At 27.4% G+C, this 24,485-nt stretch overlaps 4 protein-coding genes across 4 annotated transcripts; 1 reads left to right on the top strand and 3 right to left on the bottom strand.

The window, feature by feature from the left end:
• Positions 1-755: 755 nt before the first annotated feature.
• Positions 756-5,256, top strand: PmUG01_07023000 (conserved Plasmodium protein, unknown function; the record flags this gene model as incomplete). Its single annotated transcript, XM_029003964.1, is given in 3 exon segments — positions 756-813; positions 1,059-4,132; positions 4,147-5,256. 3 exon segments carry the CDS (start codon positions 756-758, stop codon positions 5,254-5,256), a joined length of 4,242 nt encoding a protein of 1,413 aa, XP_028860701.1.
• Positions 5,257-6,232: 976 nt separating this feature from the next.
• Positions 6,233-16,147, bottom strand: CRMP1 (cysteine repeat modular protein 1, putative; the record flags this gene model as incomplete). Its single annotated transcript, XM_029003963.1, has 2 exons — positions 6,233-6,741; positions 7,117-16,147. The coding sequence occupies 2 exons, from the start codon at positions 16,145-16,147 to the stop codon at positions 6,233-6,235; spliced, it is 9,540 nt and encodes a 3,179-aa protein (XP_028860700.1).
• Positions 16,148-17,323: 1,176 nt separating this feature from the next.
• PmUG01_07022800 (conserved Plasmodium protein, unknown function) lies at positions 17,324-17,998 on the bottom strand (the record flags this gene model as incomplete). Its single annotated transcript, XM_029003962.1, has 1 exon — positions 17,324-17,998. One exon carries the CDS (start codon positions 17,996-17,998, stop codon positions 17,324-17,326), a length of 675 nt encoding a protein of 224 aa, XP_028860699.1.
• Positions 17,999-20,646: 2,648 nt separating this feature from the next.
• On the bottom strand, positions 20,647-23,924 carry PmUG01_07022700 (conserved Plasmodium protein, unknown function; the record flags this gene model as incomplete). The annotated part of the gene is made up of 2 exons (XM_029003961.1): positions 20,647-21,212; positions 21,539-23,924. 2 exons carry the CDS (start codon positions 23,922-23,924, stop codon positions 20,647-20,649), a joined length of 2,952 nt encoding a protein of 983 aa, XP_028860698.1.
• Between the last annotated feature and the right edge of the window lie 561 nt (positions 23,925-24,485).

The following is a 24,485-nucleotide window of genomic DNA, read 5'->3' as shown; positions in this document are numbered from 1 at the left end:
TTATTTTTATAGTAATATATATATGCAACTTCATTTGTTTTGAGCTCCTATATTTATTATAGAATATTTCTCCACAATGAACTTTTTTTTTTTTCTCTCCTACTTAGGAGACCACGTGTTTTACTTTTTGTTTGATGTTATCAAAAATGAAATAGTCCGTTGGATGCACCTCTGGAAAAGTGAAAAGGTGCCAACGGCTGTACAAAAAAGGGAGGAAAATGATACGAAAAAAGAAACACAAGGGAAGTAAAATTACGAAACAACGAATTAAAATATATATATATATATATATATATTTCTCTCTTCAAACAAGGATTATTCGGTACCCTGCCCCAAAAAAAAAAAAAAGAAGAAAGTTATTAAAATTTTTCGACTGTGTTTTTTTTTTTTTTTTTTTTTTATCTTTGTCAGCTATTGTTATATTTTTTATTTTAAGTTATAAATAACTTTTTGGAGCATTTAATTCCGTTTTATATTTTGAAAAAAAATATGAAGCGAAATTAAACGGAAAAATTTCTTTTACTTTTTAAAAAAGATATGGCTACAAAAAAAAAAAAAAAAAAAAAAGAAATCCTCTTAATATTAGTATGTTCCTCCCGCACAACATTTTAAGATATAAATAAATAACCTAGATAGCCTATTTATATTGTTACAAATACTTTTTGTCCTGTTATTTTCATTTTTGAGAATATTTTACTTCATGCTGAAAAAAATTTTGGAGGTATTTTTACCATTTTGTTTAAAAGATATGAAGCATGAGTGAGAAGAAAGAATACCAAGACATTTCTAACTTTCTTTACATGAATATAAAAGGTATTTGCCACTCCTTATAGCAAAAGTAAAGAAGTGCAAGGACGGTGTATGTTTACATGTGCGTATTAGTATGCTTCCTTGTATGTAAATTTTCATGTAGTACACGTTTCTTTATACGTATGTAGCAGGGGAGCGGTTGTACGGTCATAAATATATTATGCATGTTTGTATATATATTTAGAAGCAATTCTAATCATGCGATATTACAATATTTTTTTTTTTTTTTTTTTTCATTTTTTACGTAGGACTGAATGATGAGGAAGAAATTAAAGTAAAAAAATTTTCGTACGAAAAGTACGTATGTTCGCTTGAAATGGGGGACAAGAAATTGGACGTAGGTATTAAGCCAGAAAAAAGGATAACACTAAAAGAGTGTGAAGAAAAAAAATACTTAACTAAAGAATTAAATCCCGACGATATAGTTTTAATGATGGATTATTTATTATTACAACTAGTAAAATTACTTAATGGCAATCATCCTTTTTTAACAGTTTTAAGTTGTTACTATTTACATCACTCAAACGTTATTAACTGTAATGATGATATTTATTTTTTTGAAAAGGTATTCTTTAAATGGTTGAATGCCTTTTGTGTCGATAAAATATATATTGATATATTTAAAAATGAAAATAAAGAATTTATAAAATTTATGGAAAAAGAAAGATCAGTGAAGGAGGGATCTCCTAAACTGCAGGACCAGGGTCATTCTGAGCACGTAGAAGTGGAAGGAGGATTGGAAGCAGGAGTACTAAGAGAAGTGGACGAATATATTAACGAAAAAGTTGATGAAACAGGACAACTAGACAACCATTCAGGCAGCACAAAGAATAATACTCCTTTGGATGATGATATGTACAATGTAGCATGTGAAACGAGTTATATAAAAAAAAGAATTTTTTTCTTTTTTGAGTTATTTCTGACTTTCTATTCGTGCTGTTCAGAAATGATCGACTATGTTGTAACAAACGACAGCTTAATACACAGAGACGACTACAAAACTGGATTGTTGAAAATAAACGGCACTTTAATATACCACTGTAGGAGGAGAAGAAAATACGTGGTTAAAAATCTTTTTGTTATAAAAAGATGTTTTTTGAAATATGCTAAAAAGTTTGAAGAAATGGATAAAAACAAAAAAAAAGCACGAGAGGTAAAGAAGTCGGAGGGGGTAAAGAAGTCGGAGGGGGTAAAGAAGTCAGAGGAGGTAAAGAAGTCGGAGGACTCAAAAAATACGGAGAAAACCAAAAATATAGATAAGTCAAAAAATAGGAAAAACCAAAACATGAATAAACATATGAGTAAAAATGTAATCGCAAGTACAAATATAAATATAAATAAATTGATACACTCCATATTTAAGAGAATAAAATTTATCCTGTATTTTACATATATTTTAAATCAAATGGTTTTCGAAGTATGTGACGCTGATATTAACTCATTAAAAGGCAGTTGTGAGGAATTGCTAATATGCATACGTACTATAGTGAAAGAGTTAAATTCTAAATATTTGAATATAAATAAGAATATGAAAAAAAAATATTTCAATAAATATTTTCTTATGCACACACTTAACAATGTCTCTAAACATGTTACGGAAATGAATGTAGAAGAGTGTTACCTTTTTTATGAAAACATTATTCGTGATATATTGTACGTAGCATCATATTTTAAGCGCATAAATGTGAAATCGCATTTTTTCGATATTAAAAACATTATTCATTACTTAAAGTATTACTCCTATAGTTGTAATATTTTAATAAAATGCATTTCAAGAATATCTCTAAAACAAATAATGAGTACAGAAAAAAAGCTATTTTTTCATATAGAAAAACAGCTCATATTAAAACAGGAAAGCGAAGCACAGCGGTGCTTGAAGTTGGAGAACTCGATGAATTATCAACAAGGTTATGAACTCATTTTCAACAAAGTGCCAAATAAAGTCTATAAAACAGAAAAACGGGAATATCCAGAAAATGTTGAAAATGCTGAAAATGCTGAAAATGTTGAAAATGCTGAAAATGTTGAAAATGTTGAAAATGTTGAAAATGCTGAAAATGCTGAAAATGCCGAAAATGCCGAAAATGTTGAAAATGCTGAAAATGCCGAAAATGCCGAAAATGTTGAAAATGCCGAAAATGTCGAAAATGTTGAAAAATTTGAAAAACGTGAAAACTGTCTAGAAGCAGGGATTGACAGAAATAATGGTGCTGTTGTTGATTCTGATATAACGAAGCGAGAGAAATATCATTGTGATAAGTATGAGGAACAGGATATAGATCTATACTACAACATGTTTTTAAATATTTACAAAAAGGAAGAGATGAATATTCCGTATCATAGATATCTAAATCAAGAACTAGTGAATAATTCTGAGGTGAATATATTTATTAGTTTTTTTGTATATTTATTTTTTAATGAATCATATATAATAATGGAAGAATTAGCAAAAGAAAATGACAATTTTTTTGTAAGAAACATTATTTTTAATGACTTAAATTATTTTGGTTTTTCTACCCCTGTGCTAGTCTTATTCACAAATTTTGTTCTTATTCCTGAATATTTTTTTATTAACATGGAACATATATTTAAAATAGATCAGGAGCTCAACTGTGTAAATAAGGATGAATATCAAAATTTTTTAAAAAAAAATTATAACACAACTGTTTTGAAAAATTTCGAAAGGAAGTTACGTTTATTTTTTCCATATTTAATAAATTACATGCAAAGGGAAAGTTCAATCATGGAACTGTTTAATGAAATAGAAAAATTTATTAACGATTATGTATGTGAGCCCAGTAACTTGAAAAAGAGGTCCAGGCGCGGATGCATTAACGAGCGGGATGAAGGAATTTTTAGCCTTGACAGCAACAACTGCAGTAACGACACACTCAGTACCACGAACGGAAGAAGTAGTGATATTCACGACAGTACTGATATAAGAAAGGATGCAGATGGTAGTACGAATGAAAAACGTGAAGAAGCAGATGGTAGTACGAATGAAAAACGTGAAGAAGCAGATGGTAGTACGAATGAAAAACGTGAAGAAGCAGATGGTAGTACGAATGAAAAACGTGAAGAAGCAGATGGTAGTACGAATGAAAAACGTGAAGAAGCAGATGGAGTACGAATGAAAAACGTGAAGAAGCAGATGGAAGTACGAATGAAAAACGTGAAGAAGCAGATGGAAGTACGAATGAAAAACGTGAAGAAGCAGATGGAAGTACGAATGAAAAACGTGAAGAAGCAGATGGAAGTACGAATGAAAAACGTGAAGAAGCAGATGGAAGTACTAGCAGAGACTTCATCCACGGTGTCGTTCCAGAAATGAAAATTAATCAAAGCATGTTCTACAGTGTAACGAAAAAAAGATTGAAACTTATAATCCTTTGCAAGGTTTTTAATTTATTTTTTGAGTATCTCGAGATTGTTGTAAAAAAGATAATCAATTTTTCTTTTTTATTGGCGTCAAGAGAACATTCCAAGTTAAACGTATTTCATACAGACATGCGTGTATTATATACGTTAATGAAAATTCTGACGTATTATTTTAAAATATATAATATGAACAAAGAAATAGAAAGTATAGAAAATTATTATAATTTTCTTTTGCATACAGTTTTAGTTGACTATAACTGTTTAAGCTTACACATAAATTTGCAGTCAGATCAAGAATATGCTTTTACATATTATGCTATGTCCTTATGTTACAAAGAATTATCCATTACATTACAAAAAGGGTTAAAATTAAATGGTACAGAAGAAGATATAAGTAAAATTGTATATTCCTTATTTTATTATATACTTTATTTATATGCAGATTTTCTTATGATATATTTTTCATATATTTCGTATACAAACGTGAATTGTGAACAAACAGAGATAAACTCCTTTGATACAAAATATAAATCGTGGAGTTTTTGTTATCCTGACGTTTCAAAAATTGACTTTAATAATTTTCAAAAAAATAAAGCATTACTTAATAACCTTTTGCTTATTAAATATTTAAAAATTAGCTTTTCGAATAATAAAGATGATATTAACATTGGCGTTAAAAAAAAAATAAAAAATATAGCTCAAGTTAAAGAAAGTTACCTTCGTTCGAAGTTATTAGTAAATAAATATTCCAATATCATAATGGTTAAAAATGCTGTAAGATATAAATTTCGTATATTTGACAAAGCATACAATGATTTGGACATAACCTACCATTTTAAAGAGTGTATAAATCAAATTTCGGAGCACATTAAAGAGGCTTATAGCTACAAAAATGAAAAATTTGCTTTTATTAATATTTTTCTAAATTCACTTGAAAATAATTTAAATAAATCTTATAAAATATTTCCTACCTTCTGTGTGGAAAACAATTCTGTTTTTTTAAACCCATATTATAAAGTGTTGAAAAATCACGCCTTTTTTTTAAGTGTACAAGAAAAGAAAAAATAGTAATAACAGGGGAGGGAAGCACAAATTGGTGCGATTTATTGTCCTTTGGTTTCTGTGTTAATTGTATAGCTAATTTTCTTTTTTTTTTTTGTATAATTTACACATTGCTTAATTTATATTTTGCTTCATTTTATTTTTAATAATTTTTATTCTATTTTATTTTGATTTACTTCATTTTATTTTGCTTCATTTTATTTACCTGACCGCTTCCACCTCAATTTCCTTTCATGTTTAAAGCGAACAGAAATAAGCCAAAGTTGTTAATACGACAAAAGAATGTCCGAATAGTAAGGAAAAGTTAAGTAGTATAAATGTAGCTTTCTTTTTATGTGCTCATATATTGGTGCAAATCGTAAAACAGAAAAAACAAAGCAAAAAAAAGCCAAGCAAAACAAAACAATGCAAAACAAAACAATACAAAACAAAACAAAACAAAACAGAACAATACAAGACAAGACAATACAAGACAAGACAAAACAAAACAATCAAATGCGCTTTATACACATCTGGAAATCGTTTTACAGTTACATCATGATAAAAACGAGGGTTATAAATGAGAACAAAAAAATATCTTACCATTTTACTACTTTTAAAGAATAAATAAAAAATTAAAAAAAAAAAAAAACATTTTCAAAGACAATAAATGAAAGTTTCTGTACAAATATACAATTGATGTAAATAAAATTAAAAAATTTTAATATTAATAAAAGAAAGAATGACGAGAACTGTATAACTATTAGTCAACTGTTGTAGAAGCATACTATAATTACGGTGTAAACCTTTTGTAAGCATACTGCAAAGAGTGTGTAAATATAGTGTAAATATTGGCATATATGATGCAAAAGTTAACATAAAAATAAAAAAAAAAAATTTTTGCATTTTTTTTTTTAAATTGAGAACTATTTGGGCATTTAATTACATGCAAATTTTGTATGTATTTGAGGGTTTGTTCCTTTTTGACGTACATGAATCTCTGTTATGTTTGGTCCCCCTTGTGGTTCAATTCCTTTCCGAGCAAATAATTTTTAATCGATTCTGAACTAGATAGTGAAATATCATCAGAAAAATCTTCATTTGTCCACTCATTGCATGAACCTTTTTTCAAATCGTTATTATTTAAATTAATATATTTATATTTTAATTGTTCCATCATTTTAGATAGATTATTAAATTCTCTATACAATTGTAACTTTTTTTCTTTTATTTCATGTATTTGGATATTTTCGTTATTATATTTTGTCTCATTGGTATCTTTAATTCTTTGACATTCTTTTAACTTTGCATTTAATTTTTTCAGTTGTTGTCTTTCATACTTTTTTTCTAATTTTTTGTAAAGTTTGAACATGTAAAAATAGGAAGGTAAGTTTCTGTAGTACTTCAGCTTTAGCTCAATAAGAATGAAGTAAAATTCTGACAAGGCAATTTTTTTATTCAGTAAGTCGTCGCTGAAAAATGAAAACAGCTTTTCTCTCTCATCCTTGGAGACTGCACAGAATTACAAAAAAGTGAGATAAAATCATATAAAATGAGGAAGAATTACATAAAATGAGGCGAATTTATATAACATTATGTGAAACAATATAGCATGATATAAAATTAAATAAAGAAATGATGAAGCATTCTATTCATGAGACAGGGAAGTACAAGGTATACTACAATGAAAAACAAATATATACGTACATGTACATGCATATATTTATGAGCGCTATATCGGGCAGAAAAGCACAGTTGTAAAATGCCAAAGGCAAAACCGCGTATAATTTAAGAAGGCCGTTTTAACGAGAAAAATGAAAATAAACAGAAAAATAAACATAGGTATGCAAAAAACGAAATGACATATATTTATGTGCATACGTTTACCACTTGTTTTATGATCTTTTTTTTGCTTCTCCTCTTCCATTTCATCATTTCCAAATAGTTGAGGAATTTGGAATGTGTCGATATCCTGTTTAAGTAAACTACAATTATATTTGCAATGTTTCAAAGAAATTAGTTTCCCTTTTACCCATTTTTTATTTTCATTATATTTTTCTTTTCTTTCCAGAGACCACTGAATAATGTTGTTAAAGTTTTGTTCTTGATCCAGTGATTCAAATATTTTGTCTTTTTGATCTAGGTTATCTATTAAGTTCCCTATATTAATTGAGATTTTAAATATGAATTCAAAAAATACATCAGAAACGTAGGTTAGTGTAACATTTTTTAAAAATATATCTAGCAATTCTTTATAAATTTCTATTGCAAACATTCTATGTTCCTTGTTGATATAACCGTAAATTGGCAAACCAGTACTTTTTAAAAAAAAGTAAAAACTCATTTTTTGGTTTTTTACAATTTCCCCATGGAAAGAAGTTTGTTCGCTTTCCTTATGTATGTTCACAATGTCGTAATTCGTAGCATCGTCATTATTACCTTCATTATTACTATCATTATAAATATCATTATTACCATCATTATTATTATCTCCACTTCTCATTCTACCATTTTCGCTTTTATCTGCACCACTTTTTGTTTCACCATGTCGTTCATATTCCTGATGACTGTTTTTCAGTTTATCGTATCCTTCCCTTTTTGCTTTTTTTTTAAAATTGAATAAGCTTTTAAAAAGGTTTGTAAATGCGTGCGTAAATTTACTCTTAATTTTGCGCGCTTTTTTTTTATTTTTGACCCGTTCAGGTAAAATAATAGCAATTCGTTTGGTACTTTTATCGTAATAAATTAAAGGCTCTTTTTTCTTCCTCTTTTCGACAATATCCCCTAACAACTTCGCATAGATGCCAATAATAGGTATATGATAGCAAGCTTTTTTTCTTCTAATATTGTCAATACATTCATAAAATAAACAAATTAATAGCTTTACAATAAATATAATATGGAAAAAGATTAAAAAAAATAAAATTAAAAAATTCAGGGATGCATTTAGATCAATAGATAATAAAACAGAGATAACAATAATGGTAGAAACCCATATGTAAAGACTGAAATTTTCTAACTTATTTAGAGTGAAAAAATTTCTTTTATCAAATGGCTGGAAAATAAAATGTACATATAAAGAAAATATAGCAACGAAAGTAAAAATTAATAATCTCGATGTATTTGTATCCTTGTCAGATGAAAAAAGAATTACAGTAGTGATAAATAATACACTAATTTTACGAGCAAAAACGATAATTTCCCAGTACCATCTATTAGGTAAATATCCATTATGTAAAAAGCCATATTTGATACGCACATTTTCATGAAATAAATTATGTCTATTTATGTACAGAACATAGAAAGAAAATAAAGGAATTCCTAAGGACCATACAATAGTACCAGATATTCCTAATAGAAAAAATTTCAAATAATTTGTTTTCAAATCACACTGAACACTACTAGCTCTACTTAATACATATTTTCCAAAATGTTTGGTATATTTAATGTAAGAGCAATCAAATAATTGAAACATCCGTAGAGATGTTTTTGCATGCATTATAAACAAAAAGGTAACATACACAGGTATCATATCTTCAAAAAATATATAAACTCTATCCATTAATGAGTAATGTGTTAGTGTTATATATCGTAATATCATAATAAATCTTTCTTTTGAATATGAGTTTTCTAAAGAGTTAGCTAAAAAATGAATTTTTTCCTTTTTTGCTATTCTTAGTAAATCCAGCTTGTTTGCAATTGCCTTGCTTTTTACCAATGTGTATATTTTCAAAATCAGGAACAATATAACTGTTAATGTTGCCATTAGAAATAATGGAATAAGAAAAAACACTAAACTAGTATAGAAAAATGAATCTGCATAACTGAGGTCAAAATAATATCTGAGTAAACAATCCACACTTACAATTTTGCTATTTTCAACTCTATATATAAATTTATTAATTTTATTATAAAAATGATATACATATGTTGGAAGCTGCAATTTATTTTCTTCTAATACCTTGATAACTAACATACTTGAAACATAATTAACAGCAATCTTAATTACTATCGAATGAATAGATCTTCTGTAAAATCCTGAGGATATATTTAAGAAAGATATTATTATAATAATAAAACAAAAAATTATATAAATAATTAGTAGAAGCATAATATTAACTCTATTACTTGGACATTTTACACATATAGTTCTCATGAAGCTATTTGTATACCCTTTAACACATTCAACACATAAATAATTATTCATACTATAATGACATTTATTCTTTTCTAAACAACTTCCATTTATTGGACATTTAATAAATTTCCATTCACTAACATCTACAAATATGGACGTATTTTCATCTAAGTAATAACCTTTTTTTGATTCAGGTTTTACATGATCCTCTGCAGTAATATGAACATTTTCTATATCCATTTGTATTTTCATCATTGCTTTTTTATATAAACCCCCTTTACAAGTAGCTCCTTCTAAGCATTCTAAACAATTATCTTTATTGTAATAAAATCCTTCTTTACAAAAGCAATGAGTAGGATATAACGACCCTTGTAGACTAGTAGATTTAGGGGGACAAGAAACACAGAATTTCTCATCCCCAACAAAATTTTTAAAAGTTCCCTCTTTACATGGTTTACATATTTTAATACCCTGAGAAAGATCTTCTGACTCTAGATAATTTCCTTTTGCACACTTGCAATCGTCAAATGTGTGTGCAGAATCTACCCCTAAAGGAATTACTGTATTTTTTGGGCATGTTACGAACTTTTGGTATTTTGCATATATGTAATTTTTATGATCTGTGTAGAAGAAGTTTTTCAAAAAAATGACCCTAAAATTAGTGCTCCTATTACTTCTGCTGCTACTATTACCATTACCATCACTATCATTATTACCATTACCATCACTATCATTATTACCATTACCATCACTATTATTATTACCATTACCATCACTACTACTATTATTTTGCTTTAAATTCCCTTTTCCTAACACTTGCAGTAGATTTCTATGGTCTGTGAAATGACCACCCGAGTGTGCTATTTTGCTCAGGCGGCCCAATAAAAGGAATGAGTAGTTTTCACTAGAAAAATAAGACATTAAATTTGCGTTATCACGCTTGTATCTTCCCTTGGTGGAAATTCCCCTTTTGGCTGTATCCCTATCCCTGTTTTTGTGCAAATTAGAAACCTTACCCCTATAATTATGAACAAATGAATTTACAAAAATCTTCTTATATGAATCACTAAATAAATAGATGTTCTTTTCAATTATCTTTATCATTTCATCATATTCATCAGGAGAAATTTCATATATATATTCTCCTGCACAGTATAATTTACTCAAGGAACAGGGTTTACACGTCTGCTCATCTAAGTAATATCCCTCGTTGCACAAACAAAAGAACTTATCAGTAGATGTAAAACGCATTACTGTTCTCGAATTTGTAGGACATGCATGACAAGGCTCATTAGATATTACTGATTTGTATGTTACAGATGGGCATTTAACACATAGCAACATGGAAATATTTCTTTTAAACATTTCTTTTTCATTTTCTCCTTTACTATGTAAATTATTTGAATATAAAGAAATATAACTGTTCCTAATCATTTTATTGGCAACAGGAATATGTATTGAAGATGTTGTTTTGATGCGTTTATTTTTCTTCTTTTTATTAACTAAGTTATTTATCATAGTAGAAGCCTTTTTTATTTGGACATTCAGAGTATATCCAAAATTACATTGGCAATTTGCTAATTCATATGACCCTTTTTTAATATTTCCAGAATTTTTTGGACATTTTATAGGTTTTAAAAATTTGGTTTTCATATTTTTTTCTGGACAATAATATCCAATAGGGCATTCTACACAATCCATTCGCTTTTTACTGTAATAATATCCTTTATCACATATGCATCCATTGATTGATTTCTGTCCAACATTTATAGTTATACTATTAGCCGGGCATGGCGTTCCTCCATCATTAGATATAGTATCTTTATAAAAATTTAAAGGAGTTAAGGCGCAATGTTCATTTAAGTTGTACGACGTTTGAACATTTTTAACGTATCCTTGTACACACAGACAATTTGTAAAGGAAATATTCATTTCATATGGTTTAAGTGTAACAGAATTATTTGGACAAATGACAGCGTCCTCTGTATATTGGGATAATCCCTTTTGTGGAAAACTACCAACACAAAAATGATTAGGTAAACATGCAGAGCAAACTTTTTTCGAATTTTTATAATACCCTCTATAGCAACCATCACAGCTGTTTTTCCTAGTAGAACCAAATTTTTTATTGGTTGATATTCCTGGACATTTTTTGCATTTATCAAATGATATAGTATCCTTATAATACCCTTGATTGCATTCCATACAGATATGTTTAGAATTAATTTTGTTTGGAGAATATGAAGGATATTTTTTAAAAAAAAGTTTATAATAATGTTCTTCCCTGGATCTTTTTTTTGTTATTCTTTTGACATTTATCGGTTCATACCCTTCTTGGCAAAAGCAGCTATCTATTGAAGTATAATTCGTTCTGGAATGACGATCAGTTTTATTGTATATAGGACACATTTGTATGTTTACTAATTTACTTGGACAATAATGATCTGGTAAACACTTTTTACAATACATGAGACCTGTATTACTTACATTTAAAAAATACCCTGGATCGCAATGGCAAGTACTTTCTGCTGCATTCTTTGCACCTAAAATGATGGAACTAGAATGTTCGTTGCATCCATTTCCTTTACATAATTCGTTTGATATAGTATCTTTATATTCTCCATATGAACAAGGAGAACAAATGAACTCGTGGGGATTATTTGGATTTTTTATATATTCATAACCTAAATCGCACAAGCAATTATTTTCACTAATAGATTTTTCTATTATAGTAGTTTTATGCCTTCCACATGACACACATTTGGTATAATATTCTTTATTGTTTTTAATTTCACTCAAGTTGTTATAGAAACCTATTGCACATGGATGGCATTTTTTATCCTTATAATAATGGCCATCTTCACATGTAGTATTGAACTTAATTTCTGTTGAAACGTTATGAAATAAACCATGCATCACTATTCGGAGGTGAATTGGAGTATCTTCTATTCTGTTTAGCTTCAGATGAACAATACCCGTCTTCTTATATATTATAATATATTGATCTTTTAATGAATCATCGATATAATGAATAGTGAAATATTTAATTTGTCGTTTATCCCCTTTTATTATAGGTTTTATTTCAATATTCTTATTATATACAAACCACATTTTAGGTTTATATATAATATCTGTCTTACTTAATTTTTCATGAACAAAAGAGTAGATGGCATTTTTTTTGGTTTCCCCCTTTTTGGTGATAAAGAAATTTATAAAATTTGCATTCATAAGATGGTAGCTAAAAATAGAATCAATTTCATAGTTAGATATATATTCATTTCTAATATGTTTATAATATTCAATTGATTTTTCTGAACTGTTTGTTGAGTATATAAATAATTTATTTAATTTTTTAGAAGAAACGTATAGTACATATTCCCCCAATTTACTAATTACTAGGATATCAGAAGGGAATTCTAATAATAACTCTTCGTCCTTTTCATTGTAAGCATATATATACTCTATATATGCTACACGTATGTCTGGGTACCTCTTCAAAGATAAATTATGATCTTCTTTTTCTGCTCTCCCTTTAACTGTATGAATCTGTTTATATAATTGAAACTTATTCATATCAAGTTCTTCGAAATTATTGCTTTTTTCAGCCGTGTTATATGGCTTACTACTATCAACAGTCAGTTTAGTATTCTTATTATTAGTAGAAAAATTACGCATAATATTGTCCATTACTTTTTTCATATTGAATAATATATTGAACCATAAAATCTTATGATATTTATACAGAACGAAACACGTTACATTGTTATTACTATCGATGCATTTACTTTTTATTGGCACTGAATTTATGTACTCACCTAAATCGTTATTAATAATATTTATTTTTTCCAAATTGCTGTTTAATAATGTAAATGTATTGTTTTGAAATAGTAGAAAAAAATATATATCCCCTTTGTATGATAAAGACTGTACATTCACCACCTCTTTCAGATTTGCATAGTACTTTTGTTTCACTAGTATGAGAAAGGAAAACGTGTTCGTTTTGTACTTCTTGATAGTCATTCTTTTTGCACTGAATATGTAGAAGTTCGCCTCCATTTCGGGTGAGGTTTTGTGGGTAGTTGAGCTATAAGTAGAGCCGAAAGTAGAGCTAAAGGAAACATTAAATAATGCATTAGAAGCTGCCGCTGTTCGTGTTGGCTCCAAAAAATCTACGAAGGCGAATTTTGGGGCGTTCGTTTGGTACTTAATTAGAAAGAAGGGAGTTAAACTTCTTGACGAGACATACCATAAGGATATATAATTATCGTCCTCGTGACACCATACAGATATTATCTTCTTCTTAACTCTTGAAACATTTATGCCTTTAAAATAAAAGTAATTGTAAATATAACTGGTCCATTCGAAGGGTAAGTCCTTATTGTGTATACTTGTTGGTACACTGTTAACATTAAAGTGATGAGCAAACTCATCGAATTCAACATATAGCATATCTGATAAGTGAACTAAGGATATAGATCTGACATTACGGTGCGCAATATTTTTTTCACATATATAATTTATGGGAGACTTTATAGAAGAAATTCCATTAATTGAAAAGTAATGAAGAGCATTTGTATTTTCAATAGAATTAAGAAAGATATTCCTAATATTTAATCTAAAATAGCTATATGTATATACAAGAGGATAATTTATTAGTCTGTTAGTATAATATTCTTCAAATATTCTGAAAGCATTTTCATTGATATTGCTACTATCAGGGTGTTCACAACTATGCGAACTAAAAAAAAAATGACTAACATTACTTAAAGTGGATAAGTATTTTAGATATATAATATTTTCGTACACAGAATCATTAGTTCTTAAAATATATTTAATCTTCGAATCGTTGATGTCGTTATATATTATTTTACCCAGGTAGGCAAAATACGTTTCTTTAGATGTGTACTTTATGCATATCAGGTTGTTCCCCTTTTTCAGACTGCTCAATTTTTGAAAGGAAGTATCACTAGTACTGTTCATCCTATTCTTCACTCCACCATTCATATACTTTTCATTTTTTCTGACCAAAGTTCTTAAGTCGAAAATTTCTTGGGAGTACCCATAAATAGTAGAATAATTTTTTGAAGGGTCCAGAGGTGGGTTAACTCGCTGGATCATTTTACTTTCATGAGAATACAATAAAGTGTGCAAATCATCCTTATATGAGTCTTTCATTAAATGAATAGTACTACACTCATGAGAAAAATTCCCACTTAAAATATATATTTCTCTTTTAATATATTTCGGATTTAAATCAATAGAAATGTCGTAGATCTGGTTTACATAGAAGATATTTTGTTTTGATTTAGAAAAGGATTTGATAATATTAAATTTCCCAATCTTCGTTTTATAATCATTACGTGTACATATGTAAGATCTTGTATCGTAGAAGTCGTTATGACATGCACAAATAGATAAGTTCTTACCTAGGTAATCTATATACGTAAAATTCTTAAAAGTTATGGTAAGTGCTATATCTCCACCTATATCATGATATACATAATTTAATACATTATATTTTATCATTTCATCTAAATTATTAGGAAGTAAATATGTATTTTTACAATTATTTTCGGAAAACCTTATACGAAAATCAGATACATTTTTCATAGTTAAATCAAAACTATAATGTGTATCTTCTGAATATGCAATATTATTAAGAACTATATTATTATCCTTAACATGACAATGTTCTCTAAAAATAAAACCATTTACATTAACAAAGCAATATATATAATCTAACTTCTCAGGATTTCGACAAAAATTATGTTTATAATACAAACCTAATGATTCATTAATATTTAAGGTTTCCCAAGCTAAACACGTTTTGCCAGATATAGAAGTATTTTGGCAACCTACATAATATTCACCATTACCATATATAGTTTCATTACACATATTACCTAAAATAGAATATATAGCAATATTGTCAATTAGTTCAAAATCAGATAGGTTTACAAAAGAATCTTTTAAAAAACCAGCACATATAACTAAGATATTCGATTTACTAACACAAAATGTACCCACTTTCTCCATATCTAAAAAGTCGTATGGAATACAATAACTCTTATTTTTACTATATCTAAAAACATTATTTTCTCCACATAAATTATTTAACTTCCTTTGAACTGCTGAGACAACACATGTTAATACTATTTTATTCTGAACAAACGAATATGGTACTGATTTATATGGTTGACCTATAGCATTCCCATAGCATTCAGTAAAAAGACCACAGTTATCTAAGCAAAAGTTTGATACTTGATTTAGGTATATCCTGTAACATCTACAACTTTTTGCTCCATCTCTGCATCTGGCTACTCCAGGGTGGCAAAACTGATCAAGTTTAACTTGCAAAGAACTACGCAAGATATTTTTTATATTGATTATACGTACATGGTATTGTAAAAATATGGGATGTTTTAAACCTGTACTCAAATTTTTGTTTTTTCTTCCCCCATTTTGACCACTTTCGCGATTTTTTTCTGCTTCTCCATTATTGTGCATTTCTTCATTTTTCTCTCTTATAACAAATAACTTCTTTCCCTTTGAGGTATCGCCCCGCCTGGTTAAATAATTTTTACTGCTAAACAAATTTTTGTAGAATTTTATTTGACCATTTTTAAAAAAAGGTTTTTTACCCTCCTTTTCTGAAGTATATTCATTTGTCTCATTTTCCAAATTTTGCTTAAAATTTTTTATATGATTTTTTCCGCCCATACAAGTTAATGTATTAAAGGACAAAATTATTAAGAACACATTCGCAAAATGTATAAGCATTTTTTTTCTACTTTCAAACAGGAAATGTGTTCATTTTTAAAAATTATATATGCTCTGTTTCGCTTTTCTCCTCGCACCGCACATGTAATATATATATATATAAATGATATGTTATATGGATGGGTTAAGACAAAGTGGGGGAAAGTAAAAGCGAAAGGCATGTCTGCCACAAAAACTTGCTATTTTATGTTATAAAAGAACTCAACACATGTTTAGTGTCTATGCATGCTGTATGGACTTATTATGGAATTTAAAATTTGCACATCTACGATGTAATGTTATATAAAGTAATGTACATTTGCGTATATATATATATATATATATGTAAGTAATACAAATAAATATACCACTATATATTCCCCTTTATTATTAGTATGTTTGTGTAATTTATTATGTACATATAATGCACAATAAGAACCATAAAAGGAAAGTAAAATATACGGCATAGATTAATCCGAAATTTGAGTTTTTATTTTTTTGCAAAAAACGTTGCATGCAATATGGAATATATGCCAATTATTTAATTATTTTCTTTTTTTATTTTATTTTATTTTTTTAAATGATTCTTCATTTTCAAAAGGAAAAATGATGAAAAGAAATTACTTTTGCTTTTATATTTTTACAAGGATATATACATATATACACGCGTACGCGTACATATATATACATATTATATATATATATATATATGTAAATTTATTTATATATGTATAATGAAAAGGCACACACCACGCTTTGAATTACACATTTTTGCAATTAAAATATATGGATCTGGTACCCTATGCTCTTTTTATTTTTTAAGCAAATATATTTTAAAAAGAAGGCATTAAAAGCTCAGAAGAAAAAAAAAAAGTTTATGCAAAAAAAGAAAAAATTCACCTTTTATATATAAGCCAAATAAAAATGATGATTTAATAAGAATATTTTTAATTTGTAACCATGTTAGAATTAATCTCAAAATGTGCACAGCAAATAGCAGTTTCTATGTCTTGTTAATGTTCTACAATAAAAAGTAGGGAAAGCAAAAAGAGTAAATCGAGAAGGTTTTAAAAAAAAAAAAATATATATATATATGCAAGGACGATAAACATTATTACACTAACTTTTATATGTTTAGCACCTAACTGATATCTTAAAAAAATTTATCCTTTCTTTCCTTCCTTACGACAGTACGTTTTAATTTATGTAGTTTTCATTGGAACATTCATCTATGCTTATGTTTTTATTTTCATTTTGGCTTTCATTAAGTAGTTCATTCTGGCCTTCGATTTGATGCTCCAATTGGCTTTCATTTTGACTCTCATTATTACTGTCATTTTTGTTTTTATTTTCATTTTCGTTTCCCTCACATACATTTAACAAATTTTTAATAAATTTAGCTGAGAGAGAAGAATAGCTTTGCGGTTTTTGTAAAACCAGTTCACTATTATTTTTTGTAATTACAATATTTTGACTGCATATATGATAAATTTTTTGAATATTCTGATTTTGTTTATCCAAAGAGTGGAAAATATCCTCAACATATGCATATGCTCTGTTCTCTTCATATATAACATTATTAAAAACTTCTATATATTTTTCTATTTCTTTTATAAATTCTTTAATATAGATCAAAGTTTCAATTAAAACTGCATTTGGCTTTGCCGATCTGAGGTGTACTATATCTTTGATTTTATGCAGTCTGTCATTTATGTTATTACATAATTCTTCACATTTAGAAGAACAAGTCATGTTCATGTTATTATTAAAGCTTCTATTTTTCTTTTCATAGTTATCTTCATTTCTTAAACTCATGTGACATAACGTTTTAATATTTTCATTGATCAATTTGTGGCATATTTTATCTGTCATATTTTTTTTTTTTTTTCTTTTATTATTATATAATGCGTGAAAGCTTTTATCAAAATGATTAAAAAAACATTATTGTTCTAGGAAAGGAAAAAGTTTTTCTTCCTCAGAAATAATACTTTTCTTAAAGCTATTTTAAAAAGACGAGAAAAGAAATTTGTTTCATTAAATGATATGTTTCAAAGGGGTATTTTTTTATGTCTTTAAAGTCGTACATGCTACATTTATTTATACACATTCAAATGATAGCATATTTTTTTCCTGAACTGTTCATGTAAAATTGTTTATTACGATAGTTTTTATTTTGTCTCTTTACACTTAGCAATGTTTTATTATGTTATATTTTGTTGTTTTATTTTCCTATGTTTTATTCTGCTTTGTTTTGTTTAATTCGGTTTGGTTTTGCTAAATCGTTCTTATTTTTTTTTATTGTTTTTTTTTTTTTATTGTTATTTTTTTTATTATTATTCTTCTTATTCTTCTTCTTATTATTATAATTCTTATTATTATTATTTTTATTTTTATTATTATATTTATTATTATTATTTTTTTTTAAATTTTTACTTTTTTTTTTTACTTTGCTTTAATATTTTAACGAAAATTCAGAATAAGGAAACGTTAGCTAAAGGTTAAAAAAAAAAAAAAGAAAAGAACATGCTAAATATTTCAAATTATAATTATTTACAACTTTGGCATATTCATAGTATTCTGGAAAATTTAAAATTGCATGAAAATTAACAATGACTTTACCTTTTCGTGAAATTTGTTTTTCAATAAACACATATGCATAGATATATATACATATTATATATATATATATATATATATATATATATATATATATATATATATATATATTTATATACACATGTTCTCCCATTACCCTTAAAATGGCAGAAAAGATCAAGAAACCTTGCACTACAAGATTACATACGTAAAAATAAAAACATTGCACACATGGGATCGTGAAATATCTTCTGATATTAAAAATATCAAATTCTTATTTTGTAATACAAAAAACACATTTTTATTCAGGTTTTTCAAATAAATGAATAACATATTACATTTCATTTTTATTATATTATAACAGTTCTATGGTGTATACTTAATGAAAAAATGGAATAGGCAAAATTAAAAGTATCAAAAATAGTGGGGATACTTAGCAAGTAATTAAATTACCCTTTTTACACTGTAACCCAAAAAAATTTTAATTTTGAAAAATCTATTGCATAATAATTAAGTGAAAAACTTTATATCAGTACAATGTTATATAAAAGATACAGTATAGGCAAAATATACAGTTGTAAAGTGACTAAGATACAAACCTTTAAAATATAAAAATATTTAACCATTTTAATAAAATAAAAAGCTGGATTCTTACAATAAAAATTATAGCTAAAAAAAGAAAGCAAACTTTAACGAATATTCAATTACCCGTTTTAGTAAAAATAAAGCATAGAATAAAAAAAAAAGAAAGCACAAATTTTTTTTTTTATTTCTTCGCATTTTATTTATTCCGCATTATAGCGTTTTCCCTTTTTTGTGTTTTTTTTACCTTTCGTTTCCTTCCTCTCTGAAAGGTTTCTTACTTAAAACCTTCTCGGAAGAATTGCTCTATGTAGCCATGTGAATTAGGTCAAAATAAAAGCTCTTAAAATAAATTATTATTTAGTAAAAAAATTAGATAAGATTAAAAAAAGAATGAAAGTACATGTAGGGAAAATGTAATGAATAATTTGTCTTTCAATTTTTATAAAACAGAGAAAGGCAAATTTAGTTAATTACTAAAAAAAAAAATAATTATATAAAATAATAAAAAAAATCTGGAGGTTACACAGTCAGATTAAATTTGATATATTTTAAAAAAAAAAAATTTTTTTCCGTACGTATATACATGTATGCATATATATGTATGTATATATATTATGCACATATATGTATAAGTCCCCATGAATGTTACCAGTGGCTTTCCCTATATAGCGTCAATTGAAAAAAAAGTCATGTGCACAATAAGAATTTTTAATGCAAATATAACATTATGGTTAGGAAACAAAGAAGTAACACGAAAAATGGTCTAAAATAAAAAGGAGTTAACATAAACAGAGAGAATGGATGCAGAAAAATCAACAAATCTGTGTTATAAATAAGTCATTATATACATATATATGCATACATACATATGTGTATACGCACACACATACACATATATATATGTGGGTGTATTCACATAATATTTATATACGCAAAGCACAAAAAAAAAAAAAAATTTAAACAATGTAGAACATTGTCAATAAAAACTAAAATGCCCTTATGTAAGTGAATACTGGAAAGTTACGTTTTCACTCGACACCGTAGGATCCTAAATCTTACAAATATTCTCTTGTTTGTTTTAGGAATAACGGGTTTTAAAGCAAGTTTGGTAAGCCAACACGTGTGTATGTATGTGTGTGTGTGTGTATGTACGTATGTATGTATGTGTGTGTGTATGTACGTATGTATGTATGTGTGTGTGTATGTACGTATGTATGTATGTGTGTGTGTATGTACGTATGTATGTATGTATGTATGTATGCATGTATATATATATGAATGTATATATATATATGTATGTTTGCGTATATATCCACGTAGAGGATGAAACTCCTCATTTCTTAAACCTCTTCGTTGTTCTCCGGCTCGATATAACTTTCAAGACTTACGGAATCCATAAGTTTCCCATTTTTATTTTTCATGTGTCTTTTAAGTTGATTGTCTAACCAATCATAAAATTCTGAATTTTTCGTTAAAGTGTCGGCATATATATTGTCATAATTTTTGCAGGATTTAATGATATTTTCGTACATATTTTTTACAATTTTTTTAATAAAAAAAAGGACCATTTTAATAGGTGTATATTTGAATTCATTTTCAAAATGCACAAACAGCTCAAGAACTGTGGAATTTCCATCATTTAACGGGTATAACAGAAAACACAAATTAGCTGCTCTTTGTCTATCTATTTTAGGAATTGGTTCAGGTAATTTGCAATCAAAGAATGTTACTTCGCTCTTTGTTTTTCTGAATTTTACAGGTATCTCATTAACTTTTAGTATTTCACCATCTTTGTTTATATTTAACTGTTCGCACATATCTTGGTAAAACGAAATATCTTTCTTCATTTCTGGGGGGGCCTTGCAGCACAGGATTATGCACCCGAGTTCTTCTAAGGAATTTGCACCTGTCAAAGGTAGAAAAGGGAGAGAGGAGGAAATGATCATAAAGTAGGAAAATAATGGAAAGAAAATGAGACGATAAGGGATCAAAAAGGGATCAATAATATGCCCAAATGAAGCAAATATGAAGGAATAAGAAAAAACTAGTAAAAAAAAAAACAAGATGCATAATGTACACAGCCCTGGGGGCTCATTTTCAATTTAGAAAATTTCCCAAATTTTCATAAAAAAGGAAAAATAATTGGAAGCTATCCGAGACTGATTTCGAGCCCAGCCTTTTCCTTCCATGCTCATATGCATAAATGAACGTTCAAGTGTATTTTTGGTTTACCTAAGCAGTACATTAAGGACTCCTTTTTTCCAATTATAGGATATTCATACATTTGTGAAATTAGTGCACTAGATTTTGATAAATGTTTTATTTTGTTTGCTGATGTTAAAAAAGGAGCCCAATTAGTACTTAACTCTGTTTCACTAAGTATTGATAAGATTTTTTTAACATCGTATGATAATTTTGCTCGTATATGTATTGTAATATTGTTTTCACTATCAACACTATGCCATAAATCAAAATATTTATCATTTTCTTTTATCCATCCTTCTTTGTTCTGTTTTGCTCTTCTAAAATTTTTTAATTTTCTTGAATACTTTTTTATAATTTTAACCATATGAAGATTACTTCCTTTTCTACTTACAGTAGTTTCACCTACTACACTTTTTTTGCTAAATGACCTTCTTCTGTAGTTAATAAAATTAGAGTTGTTGTAATGTTGATGATATACTTTATCAACAATAGTACTGAAGTCTTCATTAAGCTCTCTCTCGTCGAACTTTTTGCTGTTAATAAGGCTGTTAGTTTGGTAAAAATATATGTTTCTGTTCTCCTTATCTTTCGCATTGTTACTATCGTTGCTTTTGTTAGTTTGATCATCCATATTGCTGCTAGTACTGTTGCGATTAGTGTTTTGCTGCTCCTGCTCCTGCTCCTTTTTGTCAGCTTTGTAATTGCAATTTTCCTCTTTTTTTAAATCCTTCGAACTAAGGGTTGTGTTCAACATGGAAGCTCTTCTACTCATCTCTATACCTGAATAATTAGCCGATGAGTTACTAGGTCCTCCTCCTTCTTCTATTCCGAAGTCAGAAGCGAAGCAAGATTGTATAGACGACTTTCTATTCATAAAAGTGTCCCCACTATGCTTTGTCGAATTGTTATTTTCAAGAAGACCGCTAGTAGTTTCTGAATTTGTTTTGTTTATTGGATCAAGAGAAAAATAATAGGAATAGTCTTTTAACATATTGGACATATCATTTAAACGAAAAAAACTCAAAAAATAAAAAAGAATGTTAACTTTTAAATTATTAATATTATAATTAATATTCTTATCTGTGAGTTCTTCATCATAGTATTTCATTAATTTTTCCACTGTTTCGTTATCGTTTATTTTTTTAAAATATTCAATGTAATATTCTACATATTTCTTTACATGCTCAATTAGTTTCTGTGCTGTAAAAATCCTTTCGTCAGATATATACTCGTCAATTTTTTGAGAAAAATTCTGTATTTGGATAAATATAACATTTTTATCAACAATAGAAGGAGAAGATTTTAATTTGATGTTTGAATCTTTTGATGCGGAGCATGATGAGACATTCGCGTTATCCCCATTGCCATTGTTTGTAGTTGTTTTATCATTGAAGTTATTTTCCGTTTTATTACTTTTATCTTTGCTATTTAGATCCCACCCTTTATCCTCTCCATATATTTCATTTTCCTTATTATTAGAACGGTCCATCGATATACCATTGTCTTGCTGCTCCTTATTTTTTTCGCTGCTCTCTGTGTATGCAAGAGGGTCCCATAGATTTTGCTGAGAGTTGTCAGCGCTGCTGTTATTAGTACTTTCATTATGTTTGTTATTATTATTATTATTATTATTATTATTATTATTATTATTATTATTATTATTATTATTATTATTATTATTAGTAGTAGTAGTAGTAGTAGTAGTAGTAGTAGTACTTTCATTATGTTTGTTATTATTATTATTATCATCTTTACTGTCATTGTTACTACTCACGTTTAACTCCTCCAAGCTTCCGTTCCTCCTCGCGCATACCATGCAATGCTTCCATTTGATGTCACTGTCATTATTCCAGCAAGAGAGGTTATTCCATTTTCTCTTATCTGATGAGATTTCCTCAGAATTTCCCCCATTATGTTCATCCTTAAAAAAATTATATTTATTACACAAAAGAATTTTGTCATTAGAAAAGAAGCTATTTGAATTTTCTGTTAATTCTAAATTTTTAACTTCATCATTTTCAAATCCTTTCTCATTAGCACAGTTAACATAATGCCAAAGACCATAAAAAAGCTGTTGCATATCACAGCTATTCATTTCAGTTTTAAAAAAACTATCTTCATTACTTGTTGTTTCAGTATCATTTTTTGAATCATCATTTTTGGTACAGTCATCATAAGTTGTATTAATTTGATCATCAGGTATATCATCATAATTCTCTTTATATTTGCAGTCTGATTCTACAAGATTGTTACTTATATTGTCATCTTTTTTTTTATGGTGTTTTATAGTGGAGGGTGTTTTCTTTCTTTTGCTTTCAGAATTTTTTCTTTTTTTTTTCTTAACATAGGTTTCTTTTTTTTGCGCAAATTCGCATTTTACACCCGTACTTACTTTTTCACTAGCTACATTCATTTTTTTTTTTTTTTTCTTGTTCAACTTTTTTACTTTATTTTTTCTTTCTCTTATACTTGCTGTAGGATTCTAATTTTTGAATATCATCTGATTAGGATTAATGCTGTATATACTACAATATAATTTTTTTTTTTTCTATTTTAAAAAAGAAATATATATTTTTTCATATAGTTTATTGCTTACTAGGAGCGCACTTTCTATTATTGCAAAAATTTGTTAGATCTACATAGAATTTTTCGAACTACTAATTTTAAATTAATTTGGAAATTGTTCAAATTGTTCTAGTAATTATATTATTCTTTTATTCTATTATTCTTTTACTCTTTTATTTTTTTATTTTTCTCTTTTCTCGACCATTGTAAAAAAAAAAATAATTTTTTTTTTTTTTTTTTTTTCATTAACAGCTTCTGTGCTGGTGCCGAGTTGTTCACTACTCATTCTTCCTTACTCCGGTGTAAACCAGTTTTCTTGCCCTTTATATATATATTTTTTTTTTTTTTTTATTTTTTTATAATTTTTTTTTAAATAAATATAAACACTTTTTTTTTTTTTTTTTTTCTT

Source organism: Plasmodium malariae (assembly GCF_900090045.1).
Source record: "Plasmodium malariae genome assembly, chromosome: 7".
In the NCBI taxonomy this organism is placed as follows: Eukaryota; Apicomplexa; class Aconoidasida; order Haemosporida; family Plasmodiidae; genus Plasmodium; species Plasmodium malariae.
The sequence above is the reverse complement of the archived record's forward strand: the minus strand, read 5'-3'. Positions and strand labels throughout refer to the sequence as shown.